The following is a 13,790-nucleotide window of genomic DNA, read 5'->3' as shown; positions in this document are numbered from 1 at the left end:
TGAAGTTTTCTAGAACTATGGGAATTCGACATCTGGAAGGCTACATGTAGTCAGCTTTTGAATTCACAGAAGTCTCTTGGCAGTTTCTGGAATGCTAAAGCCCTGACCCTGCAGAATTTAAATCAACTGTTGAGAGAGGAGGGAAAGCTAATGTTTTGTTCTTCATCAGGACTTCAGTGTCTCATCTCTTTTCAGTTAAACTGCTGGTCTTCTAATCTTCATCAGTAATTGCTAAAGTTCTGTTTTTACCTTGTGTGGTGAGAAGAACTTTTTCTGCATTATTTGGCAGGCCTAGCCACGATGGTGTTTGAGTATCTGGCAGCATCTCAACCCACTGGACAAACTCTTCACGTCTGCAAGTAATAATTTTGGTTAGAAGGCCTTCCCTTATTAGAATGGCAAGGTAATTATTTTTCCAAGACAAATAATTTCTGTGCTGAACACCAGCACAGAAATACAGATGAGGGTTAAGTTTTAGTTTAAGAAATGCATGCAGAAATCTGCATAGGAAAAATGATACCTGATCCCATCTGGCATCTGAATATCTTTGTGTCCATCAACTTTGCAAGCCAGTTTGAATTCACTGTCAAAACTCAGAGTAGTAAACAGACGTTCCAAGAAAGTGTTTAACAAACGCTGATCAAATTCATTATCGATGCGGCCTCCGTAGATGGATTGTGCCATCAGGGTCTTTAAGGCAGACCAGGGGATTTTATCAGGTGAAATGTTCTGGCGGCCCTGTAAGAAAAACACACTGCAATCAGCAGGAAACCATCCTCCTCACCTCTCCTCTGCTAGAGGAATCATACTCAGCAGCTAAGTTGAACTGCCAGCAGATTATTTAAGCCTTACTCGTCTAAGTAGCTGAAGGTTTCCAGAAGAGACTATAAGACTGAAGAAGTTAAGTAATCTAAATAATACCTATGCCTAGGTATAAGACTACTTGCCTTTGCTGTGTCATCCAGCCACGTATCTACTGTGTCACAGGCAGATCTCAGGTCAGATTCTCCAAATTCATACTTCTTGGACCAACCCAGTGGAGCATAGCGCAAACGCTCTTGGATAATGGCATGGAACCAGGCAAGCAGGAAATATAAACGAGCACGTTCATTTGGAGACTAGGAAGTAGGGGAGGAGGGAAAAAAAACTTTATTACCCAAGTGAACTGATAAAGAAAAAGCCTGCTAAAAGGCTAGAAAATAGCACATTTAGTACTAGATTGCTACCAAAACTGAGTATGTTCTATCAACAGATGGAGCAACTACTTTACTTCTGAATGAACAACACATTCTACATATATTTTATAAGCTGAGGTTTTGTCAGATTTCTAAAGTACAATTCTAACAAATGCATTCTGACATTTCCCTTTCATCCACAAAAGGCACAGCCTTACCTTGCACATTCTAGATACTGGAATGCTACTGAAAGTCCTCAGCATGTTTGCCTTTACGCCAGGAGGAGGTTCAAACACAAAGATTCGGCCAGCACGTAACAAATTCACTGGCACCTAGAAAAGATCAACAAGCTCAAATCCAACTCCTTCAGCCTTCATTACATTACATCCCTCTAATAGCATTAGTGTTAGATTCAAAACCTCTGAGCACACACAGTGAGTCCTGCCTTTCTTTGGGGAGGCGGGGTCATCAGTGGAAGGAATTATACGAAGCTTTCAGGTAGAATTAAATTACTAAAACTAAATCCTGCCAGCATGTGTTCTCCTTTTGCTATGGGAGAGAGGCAGTCATGAGAAATCCTTCCCTGGGCAGCCTTCTTGGTTCTTCAAGGCAGTTACTCTATCAAAGCATCAACGTTCAGATCAACATTACCTTTGGATTGATCTCCATGGTAAGGAAGAGTCTGAAGCAAGCATGGGGTTGCAGGGAGTGCAACTTCTTTTCCAGCTGCATGAGCCAGCCAGGAGCCAGGTGAACGTTCTTCAGCATTACCCACCTATGAAGTTTTGAAACAGAAGGAGTATTTATTAATAGCACACTGCTCAAGGATCCTGGTTACTATCACAAGAGCAACAGAATCTGATATTAATGCTACAGGCTTTCTTCCATTTTTTAAACCTTTCTATTATACAGAATCAGATACTACTGTAAACATGCTACCTATCCAGTTCTGCAGCTACAACCCACCTCCCCTGAAAATACTTCAGTTGAACAGCTGTGCATAAATTATTACAAATTTCAGGTGGCATTCTAGCTGAAAAATAGATAGAACGTACCTCCCAGATTTCACTGCTGTGTTTATTGCTTTATCTGCTTGGTTAAATCCTTCAGCAGAACCTGGAAGACAGAAAGTTGCTAAAGCTCTTACTGCTAACAATTTTATTTATGCTTAGATAATGAAAAATATTCAGTTCTTACCAATAGCAATGGAAGTAATCTGTGTATTTTGCTCAGCTGCAAGGTCTTCAACGTGACCACTGGCATCATAACCAGGCACTGAACACATCAGCACAGGAGTATTGGGTTTCACCTGTTGTGCAATAATTTGAAATAAGATGAAGCAGTCCCTGCATGAACACACGAACGCATGAAGCTCAGTCTTTCCTCCCTCTGGACAGCTGAAATCATTATGTTATCCTCATTTTCCTTCCAACAAATAGGCGAACAATCCGTTCTTCATACCACAGGCAGAAGGGTACAGGAAGAAATGTTCTGTGAATAACTTTACTTGCTGTGGAACTCCCATGAAGCAGCACAGAGCACTACCTCAGGATTTTGTCCTTTCACAAACAGGAAACTTACCTCTGTATCTACAATGTGTGTCAGATCTAAAGGCTGCTCCATAATGGACATGAAAGACTCTCCCAGATTTGTTGAAACAAACGTATGTGCCATTGCCAGTAAGCGATCTGGACGGAAGGCCTGGATCAGAAGCAAGCGATGAATGGCCTGTCCAATAGGAGCTGGAGAGGGGAACAGAATTAGGGGGACAGGTAAGAAATTCAACTCTCAGCACCTTCTTTTCAATCCTCCATTCCCTTTTTCCTATCTCACTCCAAACACTAAATATTTACAGAGTAATTATCCCTCTGTAAGATCTGCTGCAACATATTAATGGAATGCTTATACTTGGTGTTCACCTTAACAGTAAGAAGAAAGGCATCAACTTCAGCTGATTTGTCTTCTGTGACATTTTAACTACTTCCCCAATTTCTTATGCTGCAAGCCTTTTAAAAGCCCGCTTGATCAAATGCTTCTACAGAAACACTACCTGTTCACAAAAGCTATGCTCCAGAATTGCCATCATGTCATTTTAAACTTTCAGGGACAACAGATCTCTTCCCATTATCTCCCTAATTCAATAATCTGCTGCTCCTCAGGACTTCAAAGTATTATATACTCGCCCAGCATGGACAGGATAGGTAACATAAAGTTGCTTCAGTTAATGGTGAAGCAGCCTTACAGTATCTAATATGCTTAGAAACCTTAGCGTACAACGTTGCCTAAAGGAATGAGCCTTGGATAACCACAGATGGCAAGCACTTCCTAGCACTACCTTTTGGATAGGGGAGTAACTGAGGGGCACTGGTTTCTTCCAGAGATGCAAGCAACGCTTAATAAGTTAGCTCTCATAACTACTGCAGCAAGAATTCAGACTTCATGCTTAGCTGCAACTGCAGGAGAAAACAGTATAATAAAACAGACCTCTCCTCAGAAAATACATCAAACTTGGAGCTTTTTAGACTACTGTGCTTCCTAGAAGTCAAAGTGTAGATCACAGAACAGGGAGCAGGAACAAAGTATAGTAACGACTGCCTACAAACACTGCCTCCAAAAGTGGTGTTTTTTGTCTTTATTAAGAACAGACCAAGTTTCTTCCGCAGTCTTAAGTTTGTGATTTTCCCATTCCAGCTGTATTTTAGGATTATTCTAAAATCTCCTCAATTCTACTTACACTGAAGTCAGTACAGTAGGACTGGTGTGGGCAGTAGTGCAACTTAACTTACTTGCAGGCTTTTCCTCAGTCCAAAGGTACGGTACAGTCTGCTCTGGAGAACTGCTATCCAGCCAGATACAGAATTGCTGTATCGAAAGAAAAGGCAAAGTATTTACAGAAATGGCAAAGAAATGGAGTTTCACAGCACTAAAAGTGTGCTGCATGGTCTAGGTCCTCTTCATGATGCAACAGAGATCTCCCATTTCAGCCTTTAAATATATAATTTAATGTACTGCAGTATTCAGCTACTTATAGACTTAGGGTAAGAAACAAAAGACAGTTATGGTAAAGTTAAACTTGACAGAGGCCAAGCTCTACTAGCCCTTCATTTGAAAAATCCTCTGTAGATTTTTAAAAAATTTTATTAAGTAGTTCAGTGTTTGGTTAACATGATGTACAACTTGAAAGATTTCTCCTGTTTAATGCTCCTGTCCTATCACCCATCTTCAGAATAAAAACTTCACGTACTAAAACAAGAAGTCCACACCTGAACCCACATTATGCTCTGTGTGTTATACTGTCTCAGGTGCGCTCAGTTGTTTCACTGATATTCCCTAATACCCGACTGCCTTCAGCATTTCACAGGTGGGACAGTGCTGTAATTTTAGAACAGTGGGGTTGTATCTTCAATCAAAAGAGCACACCGTTCAGCAGCTGGTGATTATCCAAATTTTCTCCAGTATTAAAATGCAAGAGCTCACCATAATGATGGCCAGGTATACTCCCCACTAATTCATAACAATCATGTAATAGTGATACAGTAAAAAAGACAAGTAGTATCAGTTTCTGTCTGCAAAATCTGACAAACACAAAGATGAACAATGCTGATATTTACAAATCCAATGTCACAGCTCGTATACAAATGAATAAATCCATTAATTTTCACAAAGACCACAATACACTAGGAAAACTTACTTGTAGCATGAAGCTCTTATAGATCAGAAAGCTATAAAGCTTAGCTGAATAGTTGGCTGCAGGGAAACAACCCAGCCAACACTTACCTCATCAGCTTGAACTTTAGAAACAAGGTCCTTGAAGGCAGGAAGGCAGCTCAGCCTCATCATTGCTTCTGTCTGCTCTACAGTCAAACCATTGATTTTGGGGAGAGATGCAGTATTCAGTACAATCTCCTTTCCTCTCAAGAAATGCTGGAATTCTGCATCATATGTAGGCTCCCTAATGTTAAGGGAACAGAAAATTTTAGCTCAATGCTGTTTTCAAAACATCCCTCCCTTTTTCAACTGAAGAAAGCACTTACCCAATAGTGCCTTTCAGTTTAATCCGGGCCAACAACATAGCAAATGTTATATGATCCTGATGCAGCATGCCACGTGCTACTCTATTGAAAGCCACCTATTCGGAAAAGAGTGAAGTTAGTGGCATCAGGAGCCTTGAACTCCAATCTTCCCAAAACTATTAATGTATCTACTCAGTAAAATACTGAACCTGGAAGAGATCCTTTGTGATAACTGAGAGACGATGGGTATGGTCTGTGATTCCCTTCAGATTTGGGTTCTCATATAAGACATTGTGATAGATGTCCAAGAAAAACTGGAGAGAGTACTGGTACAGGAAATGTATCTGAAACACAAAAGAGTTTGGTTTCCTCTCTAGAATCCTGCTGGTTCTGTCAGCCAATGGCTTATGCCTACAAAACTGTTACACTGCAGCTGGGATTGCAATTATGCAGTCCCAAATCATAATAATTATGATAATGAATAATAATTAGATGAGGTTTCTGGTATGAAGAGCTCATCCTACCTGCTTCAGTGACTCCATAGTGAAGTAGATACTGCTGCATGCTGTAGAAAGGGGTAAGTACTGCTGTGAAACAGTCTCCACTTCCTGCATGACAATATCAGTCTCTTCTACTTTTCTAGTAACCTCTGCTGCTTCTTTCTTCAGGTTCTCAAGAGTAGTAATGATGGTGTCATCATCCAGGATACGTCCCTTCACTTCATTAAGAGCCTGCAGTAGGGATTTTTCTAACTGACGCAAGCGCAGCTGAAATTCACCTTAATTAGAAGAAAAATTAGGTTACATACTGCAGAAGTGTGGTAGTTTTTAAGGATTAAATTTTGCCACTGGCCACACAAAAAAAGCAAGGCCATCAATTATAAAAGTATTTCATTGTGTATGCCTACAGCTGCAGTTAAACCACTGTATTCTTTGAGAGCAAGAGGAAGCTGCTGTATCTTTGTTAACCATACCCTGAAGCTTGAGGAGGTCCGAGCGCTTTTCATCAACATCTGGTCTTTCAGCTTTCAGGACTTCATTCAGGCACTGGCTCTGTAAGCTGCTGCGAGTTACTGTAAAGTTCACAAATGTAACACGAGAGCAGAGGTCTGGTGGGAATTCAACCTATCACAGAAAACATGAAAAACCTTCTCAGCTCACTGACACACCATTTATACCACCAGGAAAGCTCTGAGTTTTGCTTACTGTTGGATCTCTGGTGGAGAGGAAGATAACAAAGGATGGTGACAAATCAATATCTTGGTCTCCCAAAGTAATCAGAACTCTGCCTCCAGTTCTTCGGACTTCACGATTCAGAACAGGATTCAGAACTGGATCATAGCTCTCCACATCCTAAAAGCAGAGATGCGTTACACAAACTGTTACTTACACATATCTCTAGCTAAACTCCTGATCCAACTAAGGCTAATGCTCAGGTAGCATTCAATTTACAGCTAGTTTGGAATAGAGATCACATTCAGATTTCCAGTGTAGCTGAACAACACAAGCTCAGACTTTATGCTACTACTATACAAGGCCTCAAGTAGAAGAGTACTGTTAATGGCCTAGGTGCATCAGTTTAAATGCATAATAGGCCCTACTCTAAGCACACAGGTAATAGCTGCTGATCTCATCTGTGAGCTAACATGTTTTCCCAGTTCTATGCTAGGAAACAGAATCTCAGAAGCGAAAGCCAACCACTACTGACATTTCCTCCCACCATTCAGAACAGATTAATTCTGCATAGCCAGGCATATTAGCCATTAGTAACTATGACTAGAGACAGCATATGGGATGAAGGAAATAGGCTGCAAGTCTGCAGAGTACAAAAAGATCATCTGAAAATAAAAGCATCTGACCTTAAAAAGGTAGAAAGAGGAAATGGCTTCTTATAACTGCTTATCTCACTTCTCTCACCACTAATACTTCACGTACTACTCTGTACTGATTAAATAATACCTTGAAAATTAGATGACTTGCATTTTACTAACAGAAAGACTGCAGCTCTTCTAGTAAACAGCGAAGAATTTAAGAATTGCAAGCAGTTTCTACAAGATCACAGAACCAACCTGAACCAGGAGCGGGTTTCCAAATCTCAAGGCACTTTCCAAGTTTTTCCTGAAAGCATCATCCAAGAAACTAGTCCGAGTTATCTTACGGTCTTTGTACTCATTCATGATAAACTCTGTAGCTTGCCCAGAGGGATCAATGATCAGTGGATACCTAAGTTAACAAAAAACCACTTTCATTATGTGAGTTCTGATCCAGATAACCTCTAAGCAGCTTTTATGAATTCAGATACTTTGAAAGAGTTCCTATGAATTCTCTGATGGGTGCAAAAGCCTGCCTCCTGTCAGAACACTTCTAGAATTCTGAATATAGGAGTTAAATACCTATTAAAACGTTTGAGCATGATGGCATTCTCAGTGCACAGGTCATCTGCGGGTAGAGAACTTGCTTGCCAGCGAAGTCGCTCGTCCGCATTGGAAAGGTACTCTGTCCTTGCAATGTCTGTACGGAACTGCAAGAAGCACAGACTGTTAGTACTTGACTAGAGACTGTCAAGATGTTTTGAGTAAATGCAGCTCTGCAAATTATACTTCTCCAGTAGTCCCATTCTTTATTTAGAAATCTTAGAACTTTTTGAACTGTGACAGAAAACAGACTTACGATTGTCATGATGTTGTCTTTACCTGGATATTTGCTTGCTGCAAATGGTGAGACCATGTAGTGAACAAGTTCTGACGCATCTGCTGATCAAAGTAACCAGCATAAGCAATAAAAGCTCCTGAAAGTAAGCAGTCTCCTGCAATAGTGGACATCTGGTTCTTGAAGGTTTCACTTGTCTTCTCCCATCTTTCACGTTCAGCAGAAAGACTCTTCAGAAGAGCTGTACTACGGTTCACCTTGGAGTAAGCAAAGCAGTCTCATTAAACAATGTATAATTACAGTATTAAAAGTTCTAAGGAACACCACTTACACTGATTCAAGCTCCAATTTAAACGCAGACACTCAGAATGAAATTTAATTTGTGTGTATGCACTCCAGCATCAATTCATTAGGTTGGTATTCATCTTGAAAAGTTTAAAAGGTTATTATTTAAAAGTTAAAAGGTTATATATATTATTATAAGTACTGAGTAGTGATGTGCTAGTGATTAGGTCAAACTGACTGAGGAACTCTTGCAAAAACATGCAGTCCTGTTACAATATTACGCTACGTCCATGGCTGTTTTCCAAAGGTTTCAGCTTATTTTAAGCCTGATGTAAACTTTCTTGTTATCTAACTGGTAACAGGAGCTGGATATTTCTAACTCTAGCCAGGTTTCAGTAGCTTAAGAAGCTTTGTGAGACCCAGCAATTAAACAGATAGCTCAGATGCACAGAAGAAGCAGCTCAGTTTTCTCAGCATAATTTTGAAGAACGCTTCAATTTCTGACTACCAAAGGTGAAAGAATGGAAAACTAAAATACGTGAAGTCTTACTTTTGCTTCCACAGCAGCCAAGTCTGCCTTAATAGCTTGAGCCTCTGAAATCAGTACAGCATATTCTTCTTTGTAACGAGCAATGCTGGCCTCAAGATCACGAATCATCTGCTCCACTTCATTTGCTTTCTGTTGGTTATCTTTGGCATCATCCTCCAGCTTCTGCAGTTCATTGCGTAGAGGTTCCACTCTTTTCAACATATCCGCATAGTTAAGCTGTTAACAATCAATAGGCCTTTTGTACTTTCCACGTTAAAATGAGTCACCAAAAACCCCAGTGTTCAGGTACACACTATCAGTTTCAACTTTTCAAGCTGAAGTACTTGCAGCACTTGGAGAGGAACTAATAGCTACCTAACAGAAACTTACAGACTGCCTCAGAAATCTTAAGGCCTCAGTTTAAGTCCCAGCACAAAAAAGGCTGCTTTTTGCAATATACCTGCTCTGTCAGGTGTATTGCTCTGCAGACTCACAAGAAGTCGTCCAAAAAGGTCGAGACCACATTTGTTAGTATGCAACACTGTTATACAGAAATATTTAATTATTCATTCATGCCCAAACTGAGCTCATCTATTTTTCCTAGTAAAGAATTCATTTTTTTCTAAAAGACTCCAACAGAGTTGCTTGTGAACGTGCCCCACTGTGAAACAAGACAGAGACAGCAGAAATTTCAGTAAGAAGACTGCGGTGCATTTTGCAGCACGTCTTACTGAAAGCTCAAAAAAATTATCTTGTACAGTAAAACAACAGAGAAAGGATCATCTATTATTCACTGTAAATCTGAAGTTTCTTGGTGCAAAAAGTCTATCTCTGGCACCGTGCTATAGAACCCATAAACATTCATATGGATATTTTACCAATGCCTTCAAAGCAAAGTAGCTTCCTTAGCTGAAACAGGCAAATTCAGAGCCATCAGACCCTGCTATACACCTTCGTGCACTCTTCGCCTTGTATTCTTTCCTGCAGCATTAACTTTACCTGTGCAATTGCCCATTTCACCATTGGCCCACAGGCCAGTGATGCTCTGTTTACAATTTCATAGTTGTAACTTGGATTTGACAGGTAGTTTTTCTTCATTTTCTCCCGGATGGCATCACTGCAAGAGAAAAGTTATTAGAGACAACGTGAGTTCACTGAAAGTCAGCACACCGGTGGTGCTCAGAGAGTGGTCTGCCTTTCACAATTGCCAAGAACAGTTCCTAATAGTTTTGGTGACTGGGAGCTGACATGTTTTCATTAGTTTAAGACACTGTATCAGAAATTATAGCTTATGAGTCATAAAAGGCTATTTAATGAATTCTTCTAACTGGTTCATCACAAACTGCTTAACTCTGCTCACAGCATCACAGAATAATTTGGGGCTGCAAGGGAATTCAGGAGGTCTGATCACCTGCTCAGGCTCAGGGGCAGCTACAGTCAGCCTGAGCATCCTGGTCTGTCATTGCTGGAGGAGTAGTTTAGAACAGTAACAGACTTTGGACAGCAGTACAATGATTTGAAATTATGCCCTGAAATACAGGAACTGTTTTGACCCAGTTTGTAAAGTCCATCTTTGCTGCAGAAATCTGTTCCCCTGTAGCAAAGCAAATGCAGGAGTAAAGCAGTCTCAAAAGAAATACAACAAAAGCAATTACAAAGAGGGAAAGTCCAATTAAGACTACCCATGTCTTTGTGAATAGTTTTTTTCACATAAGACTCTCTTGCACATTACCTGATTTCCTCAGCAGAAAAGTTAACAATAGTTGGAATGAAGTTCTCTCTCATGATGATGGAACGTATTTGTTTCCAGTCAGTTGTACTTTCACCCAGCAGTAGGCAGATGGACTCCAGTGCCAGCTTCACTGCTGCAGGTGGATTAGCCATGGAACGGACCTCTACCAGATGCTGTTTCTTTATGGACTTCACAGCTAACCAGTGTCAGAAAGATGACGAATGTTGATTGAAAGAAGAAAAATAATTGTTAGCAGAGTCTGCTAAAGGATCTTGGATATGTAAAAATGCTTCAAACTTTTCAAAGGAAGCTGAGGTAGCAGATAAACACTCTAAACTACCATACCACTAGACAAACTTTTACAAAAGTTAACTGGACAACAGCCCACAGGCAACTTACTCTTGTCTCAAAATGACTTATTTGAAGCTTTGTTATAAGGAATGTTTCTTTTACCCAGTTTTATGAAAATGCAATTCATTCATATACTGTCTATGCCATTAAAAGGCATCAGCAACTTTTCTGATTATGAGCTTTCTTTACAAATATACAGACTGAATAACTAAGCTGATGTGCCAGAAATTAAGCCACAAACCACAATAAGTACCAAATGTCACATCAGTACTACGAACAACACAGAACCAGAGCTAAAATAGTAGGAGTTTCTCCAACGCTGTTCAGCTCCATGTTAGGTACCCGTATCTCCGTTAGACAGGACCAACTCGGACCACACTGAAGCATATTACCACAGATTTCAGTTTTAGATCCAATCCCACAGCGTGATCCCCTCACGTGCTGACATACCATTCTGTGCTTCAATGACAGCAGGCTCCACCTTGTCAAGATCTTCCTTCACGCTCATCTGCTTGTCTGCAATGACCTCCTGCTGTTTGTGCAGCTGTTCCTGAATCTCCTGGCTCATGACCTAGGTGGGGGTTTCACAGACAAAACGCTGCTTTTTAGAAGCTGAACTTCCTCAAGTACCTACTCTACAGGTTCTTGTTATAACCAAGAATATTTATGAGAGATGTAACAAAGATTTTTACCTTTTTCTTCTCAGCCTCTTGCTGATCTTTAACCATCTTTTTCAACTTGTCATTGGCTGCTGCATTCTTCACTTCCAGTTCCTGACTCTTTATTCTTAGGTCACGCCGCAACTCTTCCACCTGAGTTAGATTGTCAGATGGGAGAATTGAGAGTAAGCACAGAGATCCATTTTATCATCCCAACCTTCACAAAGAGCGCAGCTTTAAAGTACCTGATCAACTGTTTCCTTGATTTTTCTAAGGCCGACATTTAAATGCATTTGCTGCTCTTCCAATTCACTTCGTTTCTCATTGAACAAGTTGGCATAATGGTTGATGAAATCCAGATAGTGGCGTGGTGTGATTGCCATGGTTCTGCCTCCTCGTTTTGCCAGACGAGCGTTAGCCTTTAGGAAAGAAAGAACTGTTGATCACTCACTGGTTTTAATCCTATTCAGAAGCTAAATACCGTACTTTTTAGGAAAACAGTGTGTGATTCTGAGGCCTAGAGAACAACACAAGTTAAGCAATATAATAAAACATACCTGATGAAGAGTCTGATGAACAAACACACAACTATTAACAATAGCTTCTCTATGCGATGGCGGTTGCGGCAGCTTATCATACACAACTGGCATGTAATCAGGCACAATATAATTTGGTTTCTCGAGATCCATTTTGCTTGTGAACTCTTTGCCAACTTGGTACAGCGCCTCAGTCGACCAATCTCCAAACCAGTTCAAAACACATCTGAAACACAAAGCATTTGTGAAGGATTCCCCAATATACTGTTTTCGTAGTATGGAAAATGTACATTTGAATATACAGCAATTACCTGTTGAAGAGGGCAGGAGAGGTAGCTGCCCTGTCCTTCAGGCCCTCAGAAGATGGATTCATAGTGAACACAACGTGGAGATTGCGAATAACTTGGCTGGTGAACCATTTGTAGAGTTCTTCGTGTGAATCTAACATTAAACCTTCCTTCTGTGCTCCTTCCTTACACTGAGTCATGAGGGTGGCATATTCGTCTCCTTCAAACAGACCGGGAACCTAATTCAAAAGATAATTTTGTAGTAGATTATAGTGGTAAAAGGGTGCTTAATATGATTACATCAAATATCCTTACCTCTCCGTTGGCTAGGAGAGTGTTCATCCTCTCCAGGAATCCGGAATCCAATACATTTGACTCATCCATTATGAAAGCTATTTTTTCATTTTTGCAGCCAGAACGTCTTAAAACTGTCCTAAGGTCTTCATCAAAATCTTCACCTGTGTATTTTCTGTGAACCTGGAAAGATTTAACATTTGTTATTAATATAAATTTCCTTTTAGTAGAATCTTTTGTAGAGGCATTCATGAAGTACGCTTCAACTGACTGTTTTTGTCAGGAAACCAGCATGCCAACCTTAATTTGATAGACGCTCAAACCGTTCATCCAGGCAACAAATCTTGAGAGTGTTGTTTTTCCTGCTCCACTGACTCCAATAAGCAACAAGTGACCCTGCGGCTGACGGAAGATTCTGAAAAAAATAACACAGCAGGTTTGGTCAAGTGTTACCAACTTAATAAAGCTTTTTTCTTCAGTATCTAAACTTCAAGTTAGCAGCAAAACCAAAAATTCTCCAGCTAGAATCCTGCCATCTAGGAGCCAAAAGACCATTTATGGATAAGAATGAGATCAAGCTCCTTTCTCAGCCTGTATACAGGCTGCTCTGCTTTGGAAAAAAGTCTCTTAATACAACATACGCAAACAGCAACTGAAGTTTCAACTTACCGGTCAATTCTTAATACATGATCCAAGACTTCATTAAACAGAACAAGTGGTACATCAAGCTCTTCTTCATAAAAGACTTTAAGCCTAGCTTTCACATAGTCTCTTAATTCTTCTTGATCCACTGGAATATAATCCTAGAAGAATCAGTCAATAGAGAAGGGAATTTAGGAGCTGAAAGTTATTTTGTTCAGGGATCAGTTTTGTACTAGATGAAAGCAGAATTATAAAGCAACTATTAGCAACATTCTTAGGCTAATGGAAGCCTAAGAATGCTGTATTCATTTAAGATACACAAGGACATGTTTACAGCTTCAAGTCCCACTGATAGTGGTACACAGTTTAAACACTTTATCTACTGAATCTATTATAAGCTTAGCTTGAGCTGTCAGTCACAAAAGAGACTTGGAAGTAGTGTGACAGACTTGATCTCCCTCACTCCCCCATTCAGACAGCCTTAAGCATTTGCTATTGGCTGCAGAAAAGGGTAGCAGATTAGAATGACTCATGACTTGATGCAGCAATATTTCCACGGACTGCCCAGCAGTATCTGTCTGTTCAGACTGAGAAACAGTCCACCGTAAAACTTACAATGTTAGGAGATTCCATAAGCAG

At 40.2% G+C, this 13,790-nt stretch overlaps 1 protein-coding gene across 1 annotated transcript in view; it reads right to left on the bottom strand.

Moving 5' to 3' along the window:
- The window catches only part of DYNC1H1 (dynein cytoplasmic 1 heavy chain 1), a 42,290-nt gene that overhangs the window by 3,710 nt on the left and 24,790 nt on the right, over positions 1–13,790 (bottom strand). The window contains exons 44-72 of the mRNA XM_052696811.1: positions 13,179–13,312; positions 12,810–12,924; positions 12,531–12,692; positions 12,240–12,454; positions 11,950–12,154; positions 11,638–11,811; positions 11,426–11,545; positions 11,184–11,304; positions 10,383–10,578; positions 9,650–9,767; positions 8,672–8,887; positions 7,881–8,093; positions 7,581–7,708; positions 7,257–7,410; positions 6,394–6,540; positions 6,162–6,312; positions 5,713–5,966; positions 5,398–5,532; positions 5,210–5,304; positions 4,953–5,127; positions 3,962–4,037; positions 2,757–2,917; positions 2,373–2,484; positions 2,231–2,291; positions 1,827–1,950; positions 1,394–1,507; positions 948–1,118; positions 521–738; positions 250–353 (exon numbers count right to left, since the gene is read on the bottom strand). Of these exons, the coding sequence (XP_052552771.1) occupies positions 250–353; positions 521–738; positions 948–1,118; positions 1,394–1,507; positions 1,827–1,950; positions 2,231–2,291; positions 2,373–2,484; positions 2,757–2,917; positions 3,962–4,037; positions 4,953–5,127; positions 5,210–5,304; positions 5,398–5,532; positions 5,713–5,966; positions 6,162–6,312; positions 6,394–6,540; positions 7,257–7,410; positions 7,581–7,708; positions 7,881–8,093; positions 8,672–8,887; positions 9,650–9,767; positions 10,383–10,578; positions 11,184–11,304; positions 11,426–11,545; positions 11,638–11,811; positions 11,950–12,154; positions 12,240–12,454; positions 12,531–12,692; positions 12,810–12,924; positions 13,179–13,312 (4,369 nt within the window). The remainder of the gene's footprint in view (positions 1–249; positions 354–520; positions 739–947; positions 1,119–1,393; positions 1,508–1,826; positions 1,951–2,230; positions 2,292–2,372; positions 2,485–2,756; positions 2,918–3,961; positions 4,038–4,952; positions 5,128–5,209; positions 5,305–5,397; positions 5,533–5,712; positions 5,967–6,161; positions 6,313–6,393; positions 6,541–7,256; positions 7,411–7,580; positions 7,709–7,880; positions 8,094–8,671; positions 8,888–9,649; positions 9,768–10,382; positions 10,579–11,183; positions 11,305–11,425; positions 11,546–11,637; positions 11,812–11,949; positions 12,155–12,239; positions 12,455–12,530; positions 12,693–12,809; positions 12,925–13,178; positions 13,313–13,790) is intronic.

Source organism: Tympanuchus pallidicinctus, unplaced genomic scaffold (genome assembly GCF_026119805.1).
Source record: "Tympanuchus pallidicinctus isolate F22 unplaced genomic scaffold, pur_lepc_1.0 scaffold3, whole genome shotgun sequence".
Taxonomy (NCBI): Eukaryota; Metazoa; Chordata; class Aves; order Galliformes; family Phasianidae; genus Tympanuchus; species Tympanuchus pallidicinctus.
This window is presented reverse-complemented; position numbering and strand designations above follow the sequence as displayed.